General features: G+C 54.1%; 8 protein-coding genes across 8 annotated transcripts; 5 read left to right on the top strand and 3 right to left on the bottom strand.

The window, feature by feature from the left end:
- Window positions 1-16: 16 nt before the first annotated feature.
- On the top strand, window positions 17-1,452 carry BAUCODRAFT_26279 (uncharacterized protein; the record flags this gene model as incomplete). The annotated part of the gene is made up of 2 exons (XM_007680367.1): window positions 17-1,372; window positions 1,411-1,452. The coding sequence occupies 2 exons, from the start codon at window positions 17-19 to the stop codon at window positions 1,450-1,452; spliced, it is 1,398 nt and encodes a 465-aa protein (XP_007678557.1).
- A 91-nt stretch (window positions 1,453-1,543) lies between these two features.
- Window positions 1,544-3,854, bottom strand: BAUCODRAFT_36539 (uncharacterized protein). The gene is made up of 3 exons (XM_007680460.1): window positions 3,577-3,854; window positions 3,026-3,508; window positions 1,544-2,968 (listed from the first exon to the last, which is right to left on the bottom strand). Exons 1-3 carry the CDS (start codon window positions 3,613-3,615, stop codon window positions 1,679-1,681), a joined length of 1,812 nt encoding a protein of 603 aa, XP_007678650.1. The 5' UTR covers window positions 3,616-3,854; the 3' UTR covers window positions 1,544-1,678.
- A 473-nt stretch (window positions 3,855-4,327) lies between these two features.
- BAUCODRAFT_36537 (uncharacterized protein) lies at window positions 4,328-5,614 on the bottom strand. The gene has a single exon (XM_007680459.1). The coding sequence runs from the start codon at window positions 5,384-5,386 to the stop codon at window positions 4,445-4,447; it is 942 nt and encodes a 313-aa protein (XP_007678649.1). The 5' UTR covers window positions 5,387-5,614; the 3' UTR covers window positions 4,328-4,444.
- Window positions 5,615-5,691: 77 nt separating this feature from the next.
- On the bottom strand, window positions 5,692-7,865 carry BAUCODRAFT_36536 (uncharacterized protein). Its single transcript, XM_007680458.1, has 2 exons — window positions 7,458-7,865; window positions 5,692-7,386 (listed from the first exon to the last, which is right to left on the bottom strand). Exons 1-2 carry the CDS (start codon window positions 7,641-7,643, stop codon window positions 5,743-5,745), a joined length of 1,830 nt encoding a protein of 609 aa, XP_007678648.1. The 5' UTR covers window positions 7,644-7,865; the 3' UTR covers window positions 5,692-5,742.
- Window positions 7,866-7,899: 34 nt separating this feature from the next.
- BAUCODRAFT_219843 (uncharacterized protein) lies at window positions 7,900-8,440 on the top strand. Its single transcript, XM_007680826.1, has one exon. It carries the CDS (start codon window positions 8,061-8,063, stop codon window positions 8,400-8,402), a length of 342 nt encoding a protein of 113 aa, XP_007679016.1. The 5' UTR covers window positions 7,900-8,060; the 3' UTR covers window positions 8,403-8,440.
- Window positions 8,441-8,569: 129 nt separating this feature from the next.
- On the top strand, window positions 8,570-14,690 carry BAUCODRAFT_36535 (uncharacterized protein). The gene is made up of 2 exons (XM_007680457.1): window positions 8,570-13,263; window positions 13,315-14,690. The coding sequence occupies exons 1-2, from the start codon at window positions 8,998-9,000 to the stop codon at window positions 14,287-14,289; spliced, it is 5,241 nt and encodes a 1,746-aa protein (XP_007678647.1). The 5' UTR covers window positions 8,570-8,997; the 3' UTR covers window positions 14,290-14,690.
- A 499-nt stretch (window positions 14,691-15,189) lies between these two features.
- BAUCODRAFT_132943 (uncharacterized protein) lies at window positions 15,190-17,620 on the top strand (the record flags this gene model as incomplete). Its single annotated transcript, XM_007680825.1, has 8 exons — window positions 15,190-15,780; window positions 15,840-15,968; window positions 16,022-16,063; window positions 16,136-16,227; window positions 16,292-16,410; window positions 16,473-17,140; window positions 17,203-17,346; window positions 17,402-17,620. The coding sequence occupies exons 1-8, from the start codon at window positions 15,505-15,507 to the stop codon at window positions 17,618-17,620; spliced, it is 1,689 nt and encodes a 562-aa protein (XP_007679015.1). The 5' UTR covers window positions 15,190-15,504.
- Window positions 17,621-17,946: 326 nt separating this feature from the next.
- Window positions 17,947-19,819, top strand: BAUCODRAFT_124795 (uncharacterized protein; the record flags this gene model as incomplete). The annotated part of the gene is made up of 6 exons (XM_007680824.1): window positions 17,947-18,095; window positions 18,153-18,455; window positions 18,529-18,553; window positions 18,603-19,307; window positions 19,364-19,512; window positions 19,570-19,819. 6 exons carry the CDS (start codon window positions 17,947-17,949, stop codon window positions 19,817-19,819), a joined length of 1,581 nt encoding a protein of 526 aa, XP_007679014.1.
- Window positions 19,820-19,939: the final 120 nt, after the last annotated feature.

The following is a 19,939-nucleotide window of genomic DNA, read 5'->3' as shown; positions in this document are numbered from 1 at the left end:
CAGTATCCGGGGCTACATGCCCAAGAAGCGAGTCTTCAACTTCAAGCAAGTCGAAGGCCAGTCATCCTCCGGTTCCGCCGCCGGTTCACGCCAAGATGGCGGAGCGGGCAGTGAGTCAACTGCAACCGTCAACGAACGATTGAGTGCGCTGCGCAATGTCGAGACACCAGAAGGTCTACAAAAGAAGCGAGAGCTTGCTGCTTCTGTCAATCAGCCATCTGTACCACCAGAACTGAGAAGCATTCTCGGCGTACCGGAAAGTGCGCCACCCAAGCCGAAGATCGGTGCTCGACTACGCGAAAGGATGAGGACTCCTGGACCTGCGGCGCCAAAAAGCTGGTTGGCCACCAGAAGTCCTTGGGAGCCTACCTTGTCCGTTCGAAGAGGTCAAGGAGCGAAAGGCAAATTGAATCCAGTGAAGGACGTCGAGCGGCAGCGGCCAAAGCAGTTCATGCGATTCGATCGACTACTATCCCTCAATGGTCCCGCAATCGATGAACGACCACCAAGGTTGCTGCATCTTGCCTTGCAACGGCTTGCTGAGCAATGGGAGATGTTCGATAGCGAGGATTATGTCGCGCTTGCTGAACTGTCATTACAACTACGTCTTCGATTACTATCATACCTAGCGTACTTCGGTCCTCCTATCGATGTTAATGCGCTTGATGCGCTGACTCACGGAGATGCGATGATCGAACGACTCGATCTCGGGGGTCTGGCTGGACACGGTCCGCTAACAATCAAGCGGATCGCGAGACTGTTGGAACATGACCGGATCGCTGCAATGACAGATCAAAGTAACGAGGTTGCCGAGTCATGGGAGGCTGAAGATGGCTCAGCACCTGCCATTGGAGCAACTATCAGCTTGCCACGTGTTGCTGGCTTGACACATCTCTGCCTCTCTCATCCACCGCCAACGGCTTCATGGCGGGATTTGCTGTCATTAGCAAAGCATGCTCCACAGATCACCCATCTCTCACTTGCTTACTGGCCCCGACCAACATTGACACCAAATCTGACAGCAGCGACTATCTCGACTAAACATGCTCCAGATATCCAGGCTGGCGGCTCGCATCACTACTCAATGATTGACAAAGACCTCAACGAACCTGCAGCCATTCTGCGCCAACTAAGTGCAAGCCTATTGAGGGTTCAGTGGCTGGACCTCGAAGGCTGTGCTGAATGGGTACCGGCACTGGCTGTACTATGTCGTGCTGATCCTCTACTGGACGTTAGTGGCAGCAACAGCGCCGACTCCGATGCATGGTCCAGGACGCCTCCTGTGCTCACCATCTTTTCGTCCACTTGGAGTAACTTGACGTATATCCGCTGCTTCCAGGGCTGGTTGCCCTCATACATCGGGCTCAGCAAGGTCGATGTTAGAGCGTTCGATGGACTACAAATGGTCAGTACCAGCCAGGGCACTCGCACTGCAATGCTCGCAGCGCTTGACCCTCCCGCACCTGTCGACGCTTTACGCGAGGATTTCTATGAAGTCGAGAGCCGCAAAGCCAAGGCCTGGCTTGACCTCGAGCGTCGAATAATACATACCGGATACCGCATCAACACTATTCGCGGAGCGCGCAACTCCAAGAAAGTCATGATGGATTTTGGATGGACGCAAAAGGTTGTATAGATACACTACTGAAACAAAGACCAATGTCCGATGGAAAGATTCCTACTCATTACCATTGTCGTTCCCGACCAGCTCCTTGGCGCCTTCCATCACGGCCTGACTTGCATTCCCCACTTGCACCTTCGCATCAGTGGCCAAATTGGAGATGTCGCCTCGAGATCCTTCCGTCCTCTCCATCACGGCATTCCCAGCCTGCTCCGCTCCAGCCTTTGCGCTAGCGGCGAGACTCTGGACGTCCCCTCCCAGTCCTCCAGTCCTTTCCAGAACTGCCTGACTTGCTTTCACGGCCTGCACCTTCGCATCAGCGGCAAGATTCTGAATATCCTGTCGAGTTCCTGCAGTCCTTTCAATCACCGCACTGCCAGCCTGCTCGGCCAGAACTTTCGCGTTACCGGCAAGACTTGTGACATCTTTTCCCAGTGCCACACTCCTCTCCATTAGAGACCCGCCGGCCTTCTCCGCCTGCACTTTCGCGTCAGCGGCAAGACTCTGCACATCTTGCTGGGATCCCGCAGTCTTTTCCATCACCGCTTCGCCGACCATTGCCGCCTGCTCCCTGCCGCCGGCGGCGAGCTGGTGAATGTTGCGCTGAACATCTTCGCCCTTCTCCATTACAACCTCCCCGGCCTTCTCCGCCCGCGCTTTGGCGTTAGTTGCAAGGCTCCTCGCCTCCTGCACCCTTTGCGTCCATTGGCCCCGGAGCTGCAGGACCATGTAGTACAGCTGTATAACGCCGATGTGAACTCTGTCCTTGATCGTCATCGTAAGTCCGTGGCTTAGGAAGCCTTTGAGCACTTCAGCTTCGAGGCCAGAGTACAATCCGGTTACGCCCTCGTTACGATATATCGTGCGCACCGCCAAGAGGAGTCTATACTGTGCGCTTAAAAGGTGGAGCGCTCGGTGCGTAAGATTTCGGAGTCTGCCTTTACGGTCGTCCGAGGGAGTCTCCTCAGTACCTTCTGCTTCCGCAATCGAGCTGTGCGATACCGCCTGAGCTCTGGACTTCGCCAGTATCACCGGGTACGTCAGAGTGGTTGCAACAGCTTTCGATAGGGCTGCGAGCAGGAATCGTAGCGCTGGTGGCGGCTTGTCTCGCTTAGATGGCGGAAGCAGCTGCTTCAGCAGGTTGTCGACAGCAAAGGTAATTGCTGGGTTCAGCGTGAGGATAGTCGATGCCGAGTAGCCCCGCCAGAAGCCTGTAATGCCTCTCTCGTCATATATCTGAGAAGCAATTGCTCTGACGCTCAACTTGTCGCTCTCGGCTGGGCTGGCTGTCGACGTCGGCTCTCGCGCTGCTACAAGAGCTGCTGTTTGCTTTCGGGTCACGACATTCTAATGATACACAAACGGTCAGTGAAGCCTTACTCAATCGAAGCTGTCAGGGCCCACCTGTATAGGAGTGGTGAAGAGCTTCGCCAACGACCCGGCGGCGATGCCGACCGCTAATTCCTTAACGACGCTGAGATCTTTCGTACCGTCCTTCTTGAGCTGACGCTGGCGTAGGAAAGTGTACGCAAGGAAGAAGAGGAAAGAGTCTGCGACGCCTTTGACTAGATCGGGTGCACATCCAGTATAGAATGCGGAGAAGCCGCCCTCGTGCTTATAGATCTTCCGTACAGCATCGAGTGGCGATCTATATTCGGCGTCCGCATCTTGGGCCGCGGACGGTGCCTCCGAGGGAGCACGGAGCTGCCGCTGTACCTGCAAGCGTGTCGTGACAAGTTCGAGTGGGTATAGCACAAGTCTGACGCCTCCGCTTGCCAACGCCCCAGCTACTGCGTGACCAAGTGCTGGAAGTGCTGGGCCGCCAGCATAGCTTGACGTGGTTGGCTCTGGGAGTTCTTGTATATGATGATAGATGGTAAAGGCATCCTCGATACCAGTCTCAGCATAATGGAACTTCTACCGAGCAGTAACGTAGATTTGTTCAGGTTGCTTACAGCTTGTGCCGCGTAGGCAATGTCTTCTTTGCCTGACATGATTATAATATTACATGATGATGTATCCAAGAAGGTCAGCTCGCCATGTACGACTTCGTAAGGTGTAGCACACCTCTGCGCAAACCTCGGACTTCGACACGGCACAGATGGATCGAAGGGCGGACACGGCTGGTCAAGACATGTGCAATGTAATAATGTGCCTGCGATTGGTCACCGCTGCCACCCGTGGCTTGCTGTTCACGAGGCTTTGGGGATCGACAAGGTGCTGTCATTGTGGGGGTGCTGCTGCCGTCTCGCATGACCGAGGCAACCTGAACAAATCGATGCAAACCCGAGACCTCCAATCTACAATTGCCAGCAGCTACATTACTATACCTCGAAGCGCGAAATTTGATGACACCCAGTGTTTGCCAAAGTCCAATGGTACATAACAGACGCCGTCCCAGAAGCGAAGGAGGAGCAGGCTTCATTGAAGCAGTCACTCGTGGCAGGACGGACGTGGAGCATTGGCTCCCCTTAAACCATGGCCCCGTTGCAGTGCAGTACTTAACCTTATCTTAGCTGCTTGAACAGGCTACGGTTCGTACAAAGGAGACATCGAACTCTTCACCAAGCTGTTTGAGCATCTTTAAGTGTCACGCATAAGCGCCAGAAAGGAGCCCCAAGGTGATCTATCGCTACCACTCAGGATAACGGTGGCGTCTGGTCATACCGAAGGGCGTGCGTTGAAACATCACGTTAGGCGACGGCTGTGGACGTGCTCTTGTGCTCGTTGCCATCGCAGACATTACAGTAGGTATTACCAACATGATATCGTACACAAGAATGCATCATTTCTATCGCCTGCTACCTCAACTCCTCGACGTTGCTAGACGGTATAGCCCTCCAGTTCTGTCTGCGTCCAGTCCCAAAGCTTCTCCGCAAGGGCATCGTTCGAAGCCTTGAACCTTGGAGTCATCTTGACACCAAGTGGCTCATAGTACCGTCCAGACTCCACCTGACGCTCGCCAGTCCCCTTGGGAGCCGTAGCAGCCCACTGCTGATTCCAAGCGCACTGTTCCGGCGTAATGATCAATCCAAAATTGACAACGTAGATGAACATGCGTTGGGCGAAGCTCAACGATGTCACAAGGCCGGTAGGCGAGACTCCCGGGTGAATCGCAACCGACGTGATCGAGGGATGATGCTTGGCGTAGGCACGCGCGTAGACGAGATTCGCGAGCTTGGACTGTCCATAAAGCACCCATCCCAGGCCGACGGGTGAGATTGCACGCCCGTCCGTCTTGAGCTTGTCGAAATGAATTCCCTCTCCGAAGTGCATGTTGTAAGCCGTCGAGGTATTCCAGATGAGTCTGACGTCACCAGTACGCTTTGCGGTTGCCTCCATTGTCGGGGTGAGAAGCTTCGCGAGCAGAGCGTGGCCGACGTGATTGGTGCCGAATTGAATCTCGTAGCCGTCCTTGGTCTGACCGGGAGGTAATGCCATGACTCCAGCGTTGAGCATAACAATGTCGAGCCGGTCAGTCTGGGAGAGTACATCCTTGGCCGCCTTCTGCACCGCGGCAAGGGAGGCGAGATCGCATGGTATGAAGGTAACTGGGGTTCGCGGCTGCGTCGTCCTGACTGCTTCTATGAGGGAATTTGCGGAAGATTGCGAACGCCCTGTGAAGAAGATGTGCGCTGGCTGATGCGCAGCGAAAGAGAGGATTGTCTCCCTTCCGAGGCCAGCTGTGCCGCCCGTTACCAGGATGACCTTACCCTCAAGGCTGGGGATCTCTGTAGATGGATTGAAGTGCATTTTCGGAGCCATGTTTGTTGGTTTCGTGGAGATCTTGTGGCTGTGAACTGGTATGGATAGCTAGTGATGTGTTTCAAAGCGTCTTAATGTAGGTGTTTTGGTGATTGTGACTGTGATTGGGATGCAAGAGATAGAGACAGCCTGATTTGACGAGCATGACTTACCTTCTTATACTAGAAAACCATCGTTGTCACTGGTATGATGTCGACAACCGGCCGAAACGCAGTTCGGTGGAATGCGTGCTCTCGGGGTTCAAGTCGGGCGTCGGCGCGATTTTAGTGGCATTGCTTGACACCACCAACAGCGGAGGCGTTACGTCCGAGCGCTAGAGATCTTGCATACGTCCGCAACTACCTGGAGGATATCACTTACATACCAACAGACCAACCAGCAAGCTTATTGATCAAGTCCTCATCGTAATCTGGCTGCCGGTCTTCACCGTCCATCAACCCGAGGTACATTGTGATGTCTCGACCGTCAAACTCCCTCGTGTCAAAGCCGTTGCCTAAGAAAGCGTACCTGTTCGCGTCCCAATACTCCATCTCGAAGTCCTCATACCTTGGCCTCTCCAGCAAATGTAGGAAGTGTAGCCTACTGCCAGGGTAGATAGCCGCTTGCCCGTCAATTTTACCTTGCTTAAACCAACTTCGACAAGCGCTCGTCCACGCCGTGCGTTGCAAGAACAGATCCGCGTGCTGCAGGAACTGCTTCGAAAGGTCTAGCCTGGGTGTGAAGGATTTGACGTTCTCGACTTGGGCTTTTACAATAACGTCGAACATGTATTGCGTCCAGCGCTCGATGAGCGGCATGAAGGAACCGTGGCCGAGCGGCCCGTATGGCCCACAGAAGGTGAAGTGGTTTGGGTAGGTAGGAATGCCGATGCTGAGGTAAGATACCACTTCCTTGGCCCAGAAGTCGCGCAGGTCCACTCCTGCGCCGTTGAGCAGAGGGAACCGTGGCCGCCAGGTGGTGTCGAATCCGGTAGCGCAGATGATGACATCGCATTCATGCTCTTTGCCCTCATGGTCAACGAAACCCTTCTCAGTGATGTGACCGATCGCATCGGTGAAGATGGTGGCATTTGGCGCAACAAGTGCTTCGAGGTAGCCAGGAGCTGGTGTAGGCCGACGGCAGCCGGGGTTGAAATTCTTCGGGATGATCTTTTCGACGAGCCTTGGATCGTCCTTGAGATGCCTTGCCATTTGCTTGTAGCTGAACTCACGAGCATCCTTCGCCTCCTGACTTCCCTTGATGATGAACTTGAAGCGCTGGTTCAACTCGTTCTCAATCTGCTTGCGGTATTCGAGGTACTTCTCCGGATGATCTTCGAGATATTTGAGCTGCTCCTCGGTGTACTTGAAGTTCGCTCCGTCTTTCCCTGCCCATGTCTGTGCGAAGCCTGCCGTAATCCAGATCGGCGAACGAATCCAGTGGTAGATGTGCGAAGCGATCTTAGAGACCTTAGCGACGATTTGCACTCCAGAGCTTCCAGCACCGATCACGGCAACCTTCTTTCCTTCCAATGGGTAGCCTTCTTCATATGCAGCTGAGTGCATCAGCTTCCCTCTGAAAGAGCGCAGACCGGGTATGTCAGGCCACTTGAAATTATTAAGCACGCCGCCTGCGTTGATGAAGAACTCCGCTTCGTCGTCAAACACTTCGCCAGTCTGGAGACTCTTCACTTTAAACTTCCAGACGCCGGCTTCCGAGTCCCACGCAGCTTGTTCGAGCTGGTGCCGGAGTTTGATGTATTTATTGATGAAGTCATTCTCGTCGGAAATAGCTTTCAGGTACTGCCAGATCTCTGGGCTGTAGGAGTAGAAGTGCGTCCAGAGCTTGATCTTCCAGGAGAATTGGTAATTGACAGAAGGGATGTCACAAGCGCAGCCCGGATAGCGATTCTCCAGCCACGTGCCGCCAACATCATGGTTCTTCTCATAGACGGTGATTTTCAGATTCTGCATCTGCTCTTCTGCTTTCTTTAAGAAGTTCAGCGTCGATGCGCCTGCACCCTGTGAGTGTTGGGTATAGCCATCAGCATTGCTCAAGACAGCACGTCAATCATGCTCGACAGTTTGCGTACCATCAAAACGACGCGAATGGGTCGCTTGGTGCCATACGGTTCTTCTCGTATGCGGTAGCCCGTCGAATCCGTCTCAGGAATGAACGCGCCATCGCGCTCCGCAGTCTCACGGTTTAATTCTATATCATCAACATCAGGATTGACGTAGATATTGTTCGACTGCGGCGAATCGTGCTTGATGACCATCTTTGCGTAGCACAGCGTCGAGATATGAGGCTTGGGGACGATGGTAGATAGACTCCGACCTGGAGTTTGCTGATGCTTTGTCCTAGATCCAGGATGAGGCTTTTGCTAGGAGAGTGGAAGGATACGAAACGAGAACAGGATGAGGTGTGAGCGAAGATGTGCGCTATGGAGATTGTACGGGGAGGAGTGCAAAAAGAACAGCCTGTTACCGTACCACAATGCAATCGCCCTACCTCGTTCAACCTCAGCTCGAGCGTGGAGAGACGTCTTGTTTGCCTCGGTCGTGGGGTAAGGCGGGGATAAGCCGCGTTCTGCCTCGTTGTGTACATACATGTAGTCGGGCACCATATCAGTTGATCAAGGCGACTGTTCGAGTGATCGTACAACTGGTCGCTGAGCTGCTGTGTGCTGCTGCGAATGACGGAATTACCTTGCCGTTTGTTTACCTCCCTACGGTGCCTCGATGCTGGCGGCATTCAGGATGAGGGAGAGCGATGGCGCAAAGCGTTGCCTACATACTATCCTCGTCCGGTGGTGCTCTCTCGACTTCTGGTGGTGGGCCCCTCGCGTTCGTGCCGCCCATCACATCAGTCACCTACCAAAGGGCGCCTTCAGGGTAGAAAATGTCTTGTCGTCCCGTTCAAGCCATGGTGTTGTGCGGCAGTCTTTCGGACACTGGGCGAACAGGCTCCGTGGTTGCAATGCCGTGGTTGCAAGGGGCCGACTCAAACGTTATCCCAGGGTATGACAATGTTCTAGTAAAGGTTGTGTTGTTTGGTCGCTCACCTGTCGCATGCATGTAGGGGGTGGCTTGATTCGCTGAAGGTGGCCTATGCAGCACCAAGCCACTCCTCCCTCCACTCTTGGCGGGGTACGTGGTGAGAGACGCCACATGCAACCTGGACCTGGACCCTTGAATGCCCGCATGCGTGTTCGTCGATTGAGTCAGCACACAAGGTCGCATGTAGGAGCCAGCTGAGTTGCGTAAGGTCAATACAGCACCATAATCTTGCGAATTGAACAGCACGTAGACACCTCCGCACGTCTTGGTGACTGATCTCCGCCGTCGCCAAGGCGAGGCGTAAACTTGGCATTTAGAGGCAGCGCAGCCCGACATACTGAGACAGCTTACTGGAGCCGCCTGGCCAGAAAGGGTTCGCAAAGAGAAGCATAGGTTTAGGATGAATGACTCTTTGCGCCTTCGGAGTCGCCCTGGGAAGCAATAGCATACTGTCAACGGGCAGGCGACATCCATGCGGCTTGCGCGCCGTCTCCCATCTCAGCCTGCTGGCAGGACTGTCCCGCCAGCACAGCTGTTAGACCCGACATAGCCGGAAAACATACAAGGGCTACAATGTCATACTACCAGGGCGGACAATACCAACAACCTCCGCCGCCCAACCAAGGCTACTATGACCAGTACGGCCAATACCAGCAGCCAGCGCCTGGGCCGAATGGGAACTATAGCGGGCAGTATGCGGCGCAACCGCAATATCCTGGTCAGCACTCGTATGATCCTTCTCAAGGAGGAGGTGGCCCCGTTCAACAACCTGGGCACAACGTCTACCAAGACAGCTATGCCTCACCACAAAATCCAAGCGTAGGCGTTGGATATGGGACCCAACAGCCTTACCAACAACCGTCATATAACCCGCAACACTTTGCGCCGCAGCCGCCGCCAAACCAGCAATCAATACCACAGTACAACCCAGCTGCCTATGTGACAGCAGCACCGGCTCCATATCCGCAACAATACACTCCGTCTGCCTACCCAGAGCCACCTTCGGCGGGCAGCAGTGGGCCGCAGTATGGCTATGCGCCAGGCAGCTATTCCGGTAGCACATTCTCGCCTCAACAGCAGTACCAACCGTCACCACCCCAGCAGCAACAACCATTTGTACACTACAATTCTCAACCATCAGCTCAACCGCTCACTTACCAACCGCAACCTCCGCAGAGACAACAGTCAGTGCCACAGTATCCATATCAGTCTTCTACCAGCAGTCCAGGTTATCCACCGGATACCTATCGACCTCACGCGCATAGTCTGGGTACCATTCCCGTGCCGCAGCACAGCCATTACCAAATCTCACCTGCATTGCCGGGATTGGCGGATGACCTGACTCTGCCGTCTCCTCCGCACTATCAGATGAGCCATGATGCGCGGCAATCACCCTCGCCATTGTATCCGACCAACTCGCATGTCTCGTTACCGTCGCCTCCGTCAATCACACCCGGACCGACGCCGCCTGCTCACGGTCTGGTTTCAAGAACAAACACGCTCGATCGACATCCGCAATCAAGGCCACTACCAGGCCCACCGGAGCCGGATGTCGAATCCGATTATTTCACCAATCATCTGAGCAATCGCCGGACGACACCGACTCACGAAGAGGCCGAGGCTTTGGCGCAGGAAGAGCTCTTCAATGATCTCGTAAATACGCTGCTACCTGCTGGCGGTGGGAATCGTAGGGGACACAGCCCTTCGATATCGCTGAGCCGCCCACCGGCAGAGGATGTACCTCAGCCAACGCCGTTATTTACTTCTTCTTCGCCGCACACCGCGCGCAACGGTCACTCTTTGAACGGTCACTTGTCGCCTGCGACACATGAGCAGCATTACAGCGACGACAGCGATGCAGAAGCAACGCAGGGGTTGGCAATGATACAACAGGCAGAGGAGGAAGAGAGACGGCAAAGCAGCGGCAGCCAACTCCGCTTCTCTAACTATGGGTCCGTAAGAGATTCGAGGCAATCACAGCCTCAACAGTCCGCTGGTACAGCGAGCGACAGCGACGACTATGGCGGCTACGACGTGAGTGCATTTACTGGCCCAGATGTACAAATGAGCTATGGTGGGAATGATCCGAGTCAGCTCGTCACAACCCACATACTCATGCCGGACGTGAACGGCCAGGACTCGTACAGTCAGCCGGTCTCTTCACAGCACAGTAGTATGCGGCGGAGCCACGCGAGCCAGTCAAGCCAGATCAGTCGAGGGGAGTACGACTATCACACGGACAGTATCCACCCATTCCCACCGTTCAACCCAGCTGCCCGTGTTGATGCTGGTGGCACCGGTGGGCTTTCCGAGCCTACAGCACACGGCAGGCGGCAAAGCTATGATGAGGGCGATGAATATACGCTTACCGAGGGTCAACTGCCCATACGCTTTCCGGACGAGCCACCAGACATCTTCTTCCAGCAAGCTTCGACCACGTACCACGCAGGCCGGCCGTTGCCCGCCGTACCAGGTGAGGAGCCGCTTATGCCACCTCTACAGACGAACTTGAGAAGTGGGTACGACAGTCAAAGCAGCGGTAACAGTCCGTATCCGCACGCGCCGGATGCATACGGCTACAACGCGCAAGGACAGTATGTTCCGCGAAGTACCAGTCTGATCAACCACCAAACAACGCCCCTGGTCTCGCAGCCGCTGCGCTCAAAGACGGACGCTGAGGCAAGGCTTAAGCAGCAGTACAGGACTTCGGTGTACACACCTCTATACGAGTCCACACCAGCCTCGAGCGTCGTGCCGGACTTGCCAAGCCTAGGGGCAAAGCGCTTCGTGCCTGGGAAGCTCGGTGCGCCAGATTTCAACAAGTGTACGGAACCTTGGGGTCTGATGGGAATGCTTAAGTGGCTGTTGCAGGTCGTGAGCCCGGAACAGTACAGCGAGTTGAAAGAGGCAGACGTGAAGGAGGCGTTGGTTGCATTGTTCACAAACAAGGTGCCGACTATGAATATTGCTGACGCTGAGGGGTTGAGCAACCACGTCGTAAACAACATGTACGCCGCAGGCACATTGGTCCGCACCGAAGAATGGGTCAAGCTCGTGTCCCGACCGATGTCCGGCGTTATCTTTCAACTTACTGGCGCCGGATGCTACTCCCCTACCTTGCACGAGTTCCTGATACCCGGACGGTGTTACAGCCACCATTGTCAGCGGACACTGAAGAAGCTCAACTTGCAGACACAGCCTGTACGGACGAGTGAAAGCTGGGCCGAGTTCTACCATCTAGGCAAAGAAGATCTAGAAAACAGAGACCGTAAAGAGCTCGAAAGGCAGAACGTGCTACATGAGATCGTATATTCAGAAGACATTTACATGGAGCAGCTCACCGTTCTGCGAACATTGTATCGAGATACGCTCTTAAACACCGAACCTTCTATCATCACGCCGAAGCGAAAAGACAAGTTCATCAAAGATGTCTTTGGGCGTGTCGAGGCGATCAAGCAAGCAAACGAGGATCACTTACTCCCGCAGCTCAAGTACAGGCAGCAGGAACAGGGTCCATGGATTGTTGGCTTTTCGGACATATTCCGGCAGTGGATACGGAAGGCGAAAGCTGCTTATCTGGAATACGCTGGAGGGTTTCCGAGTGCCACATTCTACGTCCGGCAGGAGCTGGATCGTAATATTGACTTTCGTGCTTTTATCGAACGGGCTGTGAAGGATCCGCGGTCGAAGCGGCTGGGCTGGGATACATATCTGAAAGCGCCGATTACGAGGTTGCAAAGGTACACTTTGCTGCTGCAGACTGTGATGAAGAGCATGCGCGGTGAGCACCTTGAGGAAGAGAAGCGGAATCTGCAGGTTGCTTACGACGAGGTGAAGAATGTCACACTCGAGTGCGATGCACGCGTCGCGGAGGTGCAACGGAAAGTCGATCTCGCAGATCTGAGTGTCAAGCTGGTGCTCAGGCCTGGGATGCAGCAGGCTGTGGAGCTGAACCTCGATCACATAGGCCGACAATTGATACATAAAGGCGACCTGCAGAGAATGGGCGATAGCCGCTTTACGTGGCTTGAAAGCCATGCGCTGCTGTTTGATCACTACCTCGTCATTGCGAAGATCGTATCTCAGCGAAGCGACCAAGGCGGCAAGGTGGACAAGTACGATGTCAGCAGGCTGCCGATACCTATGGATCTGTTGATATTGGAAAGTACGAACGATCCTGCCGTGCAGAAGGGCACATACGTCAAAGGTATCACTTCGGCGGTCACCGGACGGACAGCCACATCTGCCGATCCGAATGCCTTGACCAGAACGCAGACCAATCAGTCTCCAGGACCAAACACTCTCCAGCACGTCAATACCTCTTCCAGCACGAACAGTCTGCAGACCATGAACAGTTCGGAAGTTAAGGACTCGGACAAGATCATGTATCCGTTCAAGATCAAGCATCTGGGTCGCGACATATACACACTTTTCGCGCCTAACGAGGCGGCAAGGCGAGAATGGTGCGTCAAGATCATCGAGGCGAAGACGAAGCATGCAGCGGCGTTGTACGCACAGCATGCAGAGCCTTTCCGCCTAAAGGTGATGGCGGACTCGGCGTTCTACACCGATGCTTTTGCGACGACTGGCGGCGGCAAGACTGTTGTGATTAAGGGTACCCCAGTTGATCGTGCGATTAAGGAGGTTGAAACGCGGTTCAAGGATACGGGACGGCCTGTTCCGGTCTGTCGAGCAAGAGTCAATTGTGCGACTGGGTTCACTGTGATGGGTCCGGCTTCTGCTACTGGTGGTCAGACGCCCCTTAAGCAAATGCTTGCGGTCGGCACAGATTTCGGTGTGTACATTAGCGAGCTCGAGAATCCTCGAGGGTGGACGAAGGTGAGTAAGACGTTCCATTCGTGGCAAGCTGACTGTGCTAATGTTCTACAGGCAATACCGATGGTCAAAGTCTCCCAGATTGCCGTCCTTGAGGAACACAACCTCTTCCTGCTCATCTCTGACAAGAGCCTGATCGCTTACCACCTCGACGTCGTGTGTCCCAACGAGCGCAACGGACCGGCACCGTCCAGTGACTCCACCAAGCGAGCTCCTCAGAAGCTTTCCGGCAGCCGGGACGTCGGCTTCTTCCTTGCCGGTCGTATGAAGGATCGCACACTCCTATTTTACAAGAAGCGAGAGAACCTGAACTCGGTGTTCAAGGTGCTGGAACCCGTCTACCAGAAGTCCACGGAAAGACGGCGTGTGGGTGTCGGTATGCTTCGACGTGGTAACACCGAGTTCTTCCGCGAGTACGACGAGTTCTATATTCCGGCCGAGTGCACGGGCATGAATCTCTTCCACTCTTCTCTTGCGATTTGTACAGCGAGAGGCTTCGAGGTGTTATCCCTCGAACGAAAACAGCCATTCTCCGTCCCGGACACTAAACAGGAGCATGTCCAAAACATCGCGAGCCATATCAAGGACCAACGCGCCCTTGGCATGCTGCGGCTAAGCGACCAGGAGTTCCTCTTGGTCTATTCTAACTGCGCTGTCTACGTCAACAAGCACGGCGAAGTCAGCAGGAGTGTCATCATGGACTTTGTGGGTAACGCGCAGTCTGCCGCGCTGTACGGCGCTTACCTCATCCTCTTCGACAATGACTTTGTGGAGATCCGCAATGCGCAGAACGGCCGGCTGAAGCAGATCATCGCTGGGCGCGAGATTAAGTGCTTGGACGACGGTGGCTGTTCCGTGGGCCAAGTTGGTGGTGCTACGGCAGCCCAGCAACAACCGGGACAAGCCAATGGCACGATTGCTGGTGTTGGTGCAGGTGCAAGGAGTGTGAAGCTCGTGATGCAGCATCCGGAGCTGGAGAAGCTGCAGATGGTCTGTTCGTTGGAGCTCAATGAGAATGCGAAGGAGTAGCCTTGACGCAGTTTGCATGGATGATACATGCGAACGATCTCTTGTCACGTTTGAGAAGGCACTGGCTTGGCGATTGGGTGTTGCTTGTTGGCTTGGATGATACCACTGCTTTCCGGCATGATTGGGGAGCAAATGGAGTAGGCGTAGGCGCATCCCAGGTGTCTGACTTGGATGGACGACGTCAAGACGACCGATGGGACTTGCTGTTGGTTCTGGGTTCAGAAAGTGTAGGCTCGCCATAGCTAGCTGTATGGGCATGCTTGCCATCCTACTGTCGAATTGGTGCTCTGGCACGAAACGTTCTGGCACCCATAACCTGTTGTATCTCCGCCATCTACAAAGCGATATTCCTGCGAAATCACTCTCGAGAACGAGAGAGTGGTGCGGCAATATCTGTTGGGCAAAATCATCACAACTGTTATTCCTCTGCCGTGGCGTTCGTCGTGATGGTTGCGCAACACGCTTCTCTATAGAGAGGTCAAGCGCGTACGCGCTTCCTCTGGCAATACTCATTCTCAGCCAGCAGCAGCCCGTCGATGACTGCGGTGTGGCCGTGATTTCACATGGCTAACTTACACTGCAATAGTCGTAAAGAACCTTTGGCTTGCCCGTAGTTGTGCATTCAGATATGTGGTTGCCACTTATCATGCTCACTACACGGCACTCGTGCAGGCTAGTGGCTTACCGCATACCTCGAGAGGCTCACACGTTTCCGTTTGCTTACTGTCCTTCCTGTACGTAGTTGACTGTACGCCAATGGTCTAGCATGTTGAGCGGTACACGAGGCAATGCCGTCGAAAATTTCGTCGGAGCGTTGATGGACCCCACCAAGCTTCGAGGCCTGCCTTCCGCCCGCGCTGCAAAAGAATGATACACTCGACCTCGAACTCTCCCCACTTTCTGTGTCGGTCGTATCTCTCGATGGTATCTCAAAGTCGAGTTAGCAACTAATCATGCAGTTCGAGACGCGGCTGACACTCTGCCAAGCTGATAACACTCTTGGCAGCACGCCATACGCCCACCACTAACGGGATCCTGGCCGAAGTGGACCGCTCAGCCGCGGTGGTATTAGTTCGCTTCTTTGTCCTTGTAGTAGGCCAAGGTAGTACTGCAGCCATTTCCGTAAGCTTATAGAGCCTCACACCCTCTGTGCTGGGACGTTTTCAATTTTTCCATCTGCGGTCGACTCTCCGTTCTTGGGGCGGTGTTGCAACCATGGCAACCTACCACGGCGATGATGCTGAGAAGCAAGCATACGAGTACCAACAACATGGCGACGACTCGCCAACGAGAGATGTTACCAAGCTTAGCGATCCTTACGACCAGCACCACAGCCTGCACCGTGGCCTTTCTGCACGTCACGTTTCCATGATTGCCATTGGTGGCGCCATTGGTACAGGTCTTATCATCGGCACAGGCAGTGCGCTGGCTACAGGAGGACCTGCTGCAATCCTGATTTCCTACTGTATCGTTGGATGTCTTGTCTACATGGTACTGCCTGAACAGAGACTTAATCATACCTTGCGCACCTACTGACCTGTCGAGTGCAGGTCATGACCGCGCTTGGAGAGATGGCAACTTGGCTTCCCGGAGCCGGTGGATTCTATCCATACGCCACCAGATTCGTCGACCCTGCCTTTGGCTTCGCTCTTGGATGGACGTACCTCTTCAAGTATTGGGTAAGCTGGTTGCCGAACGTAACGTCTGTGACAGGGCTGATAAATGTCTCCAGATCACTACCCCGAATCAGCTAACTGCCGCCGCCTTGGTCATTGTGCGTATACCCACTGCCAAATGGCCCCATGCTGTCTGACCTCTGGCTGACTGTCTAACCCAATATCCTCAGCAATACTGGTGTCCGCCAGAACGTGTGAATCCTGGCGTTTTCATTGCCGTCTTTCTAGTCGTCATCATCCTGATCAACTACCTCGGAGTCCGGTACGTGCACTGACCGGCATTTCCCGTCGATCACAAGCGTTGCTCGTGCTGATCATTGGAAAAGTGTCTTCGGTGAGCTTGAGTTTTGGCTCAGCAGCATCAAGATTGCTGTTATTCTCGGCATCATCATACTCTGCATCGTACTTGCAGCAGGTGGCGGTCCCAACCACGAAGTCCTAGGCTGTGCGTAACACGCTGAAGTAGAGCACAGATGCTCTCCCGCACGTCACTAACCGTCCTATTAGTTCGGTACTGGCACAATCCTGGCGCTTTCCACAACTACATTGACAAGGGATCGCTCGGCCGCTTCTTGGCTGTCTGGAGCAGCATGGTCACGGCAGTCTTTGCCTTCCTGGGCACCGAGCTGGTCGGCGTGACCGTTGGAGAGGCCCAAAATCCAAGACGAAACGTCCCGCGAGCTATCAAACTAACCTTCTGGCGGATCCTGATCTTCTACATCTGCTCGGTCTTCCTGCTAGGTATGATCGTGCCTTACAACAGCAGCCAGCTCATCTTCGCTACGAAGAAGTCCAGCTCAGCTGCCGCATCGCCGTTCGTTGTCGCAATCCGTCTAGCAGGCATTCATGGTCTCCCCGGCTTTCTCAACGCATGCATCCTTATCTTCGTCTTCTCGGCAGCCAACAGCGATCTCTACATTGGGTCTCGGACGTTGCACGGTTTGGCACTGAAGAAGCAGGCACCAGCGTTCCTCGCAATCACCGACAAGAGGGGTGTCCCGTACTACGCTTTGGGAGTGTGCGCCACCGTCTGCTGCTTGGCTTTCTTGAACGTCTCCACGAGCTCAAAACAAGTGTTCACTTACTTCGTGAATGTCGTCTCCATCCTCGGGCTGTTGTCCTGGATATCCATCCTCGTTTCCCACATCTACTTTGTGCGGGCTCGACGTGCGCAGGTGAGCTCGACTTGACTAATTGATGACGCCGCAAAGATGTGTACTGATACGATGTTTCTCAGGGAATCACCGACAAGATGATGCCGTACAAATCTCCGTTCGGCTTGTGGGGCAGTATCGTCGCTCTCGTCTTCTGCTGTATCATTGCTCTCACGAAGAACTTCACCGTCTTCGTTCGAGGGAGGTGGGATTACAAGACTTTCATTGTATGCCAACGCCACCATAAGGACATTCACATGGCAAAAGCTGACTGATCGGTAGACTGGTTATATCGGCATCCCAGTGTATCTGCTCCTCATCCTTGGTTACAAGGTCATCAAACGGACTCACGCTATTAAACCGCACGAGGCTGATTTGTTCACCGGCAAGGACATCATTGACGCGGACGAACAGGAGTGGTTGGCGAAGGCGGCTGACAGGAAGGCAAACGGTGGGCGTGCCGCCTGGTGGTACGACCACACGATTGGTTTCATCTTCTAGAACACCTTGCTAGAATAGTAAATGCGACCACCGTTCGATAATCAACAGGTTCCGACTTCTTTTACTCTGCTTCTTACGCTATGGCGTACCTTACTTTTCCCTGCTTCTCAGTGAGCCGATTACGCACGGGCCCCTCTCTCCAGATTGCTCCATTGCTCCACTGCACTGCACTCCATCGAAATTTATTGCTCGCGTGAGCACATCCACCGTCGTGTGTCGCTCCGTCGCGACATAAGTAAATATCATTGTACCGCTCGCCACGAGCACCGTTTGTTGGAACCACTTGTTTGCAGGCAACACAAACTTTGACAGATCCGTGAAGCAACATGTCCGGAACCACTTCGTCGAGAATGCCTGATGGCGCTGGGCAACGGATGGTATCGACGCCCGATGTCAGGCTCGCAACACTAATGGATATGACGCATTTGACCCCTACCAAAAGTGCATTCGATGCCAAATATGATACTTACCAGAAGTATGTCCGTGTCGTTTTCTGTTCCCACGATCTTGGATGTCGCTAACGACGCTGCAGCCCGCTCAATTCAAGATATTGCAGTCAACGCATGAAGTACATCTTTTCGCCACGCAACCGTTTCAGCACTTGGCGCGAACTCTGGATCTTCCTTGCCGAATCCGAACGCGAATTGGGTCTGGAGGGTATCACAACTGAAGCAATTCAGCAGCTGAAAGACCACGCGCTCATTCAGGACCACGAATTCGAAACCGCCGCTATCGAGGAGAAACGGAGACGGCACGATGTCATGGCTCACGTGCATACGTACGGTCTTGCGGCTCCGGCAGCGGCGGGGATAATTCACTGGGGTGCTACTTCTTGGTATGTATGATGCTGGCTTGGGTACGGTACGTGCCTGTAAGTCCTTAGAAGTACATGTGCTAACTGGAAACAGCTACGTGACAGACAATGCAGACCTGGTAGGGCAATCGAAGTTCAGGCGATCGTCCTTCTTCGCTAACGGCACAGATCTTTATGCGCGATGCGCTTGACGAACTATTACCGAAGCTCGCAGCTGTCATCCAACGCTTCAGCGCATTCGCCAAAGAATACCGCAGTGTGCCCTGTTTGGGCTACACCCACGGTCAAGCCGCCCAAATGGTGACAGTAGGCAAGCGAGCCACCATCTGGATCGAAGACCTTCTCGACGACCTTCACAACCTCGAACACGCTCGCGAAAGGCTCCTCGGCAAGTTCCGCGGCGTCAAAGGCACGACCGGCACACAAGCCTCCTTCCTTGCCATCTTCCAAGACGACCATGACAAGGTAAAGCAACTCGATCGATTGGTGACGAAGAAGGCCGGGTTCAACGGCGCATCTCTCAGTACGACCCAGACGTACTCACGGAAGATCGACGTTGACATCGTTCATGCGTTGTCGTCTTTCGGCTGTACTTGCGAACGCATCGGCGGCGACATACGCCATCTTGCCATGTTCAAGGAGCTGGAGGAGCCTTTCGAGCAGGACCAAATCGGGTCGAGTGCGATGGCATACAAGCGGAACCCGATGCGGTCGGAGCGGCTCTGTTCGATTGGGCGAATGCTCTCGAGTTTCAGTGCAGAGGCGGAGCAAACGTACAAGAGTCAGTGGTTGGAGAGGAGTCTGGACGATTCGGCGATACGAAGGATCGTGCTGCCGGAGAGTTTCTTGTGCGCGGATGCTTGCTTGATCTTGGTAAGCTGGTATCCTTAAAATACCTTCGCTTAGCATGAGCTGATACAAGCCTTTAGCTCAACAATGTCTCTTCGGGCCTGGTTGTCAACGAAGCTGTAATTAGACAGCGGATAGACCTAGAGTTGCCGTTCATGGCAACGGAGAACATCATCATGGAGATGGTCACCAAAGGCCACTCAAGGCAGGATGCGCATGAGAAGATTCGGTACGTCATCCAATTGCATACCATGCCTTCCTTTCGGCTAGCTAATCGTGGATTTAGCGTACTGTCACACCAAGCCGGCGCTGTCGTCAAGCAAGAAGGCAAAGCTAACGATCTCATCGAGCGGATACGAAACGATGACTTCTTCAAACCCATTCTTGACGATCTGAAGCGCCTGATGGAGCCTGAAACGTTCATTGGAAGGTCGCCGCAGATTGTGGATGAGGTGCTGGAGATTGACGTCAAGCCTGCCCTTGCGAAGTATGAGGAGAAATTGGGTGTTGTGGGCGACGCCGAACTGAATGTGTAATGCCGTTCTGTTGTCACAGAACCTAGATTATAGAAGCATCTCGAGCACGGCCCATCGCTCCGGATACTATCCGCACGTTTGGCAATGCTGCTTGGTCATATACAGGCAGACGCTTACAAC

This window comes from Baudoinia panamericana (assembly GCF_000338955.1).
Source record: "Baudoinia panamericana UAMH 10762 unplaced genomic scaffold BAUCOscaffold_10, whole genome shotgun sequence".
NCBI classification, from domain to species: Eukaryota; Fungi; Ascomycota; class Dothideomycetes; order Mycosphaerellales; family Teratosphaeriaceae; genus Baudoinia; species Baudoinia panamericana.
The sequence above is the reverse complement of the archived record's forward strand: the minus strand, read 5'-3'. Positions and strand labels throughout refer to the sequence as shown.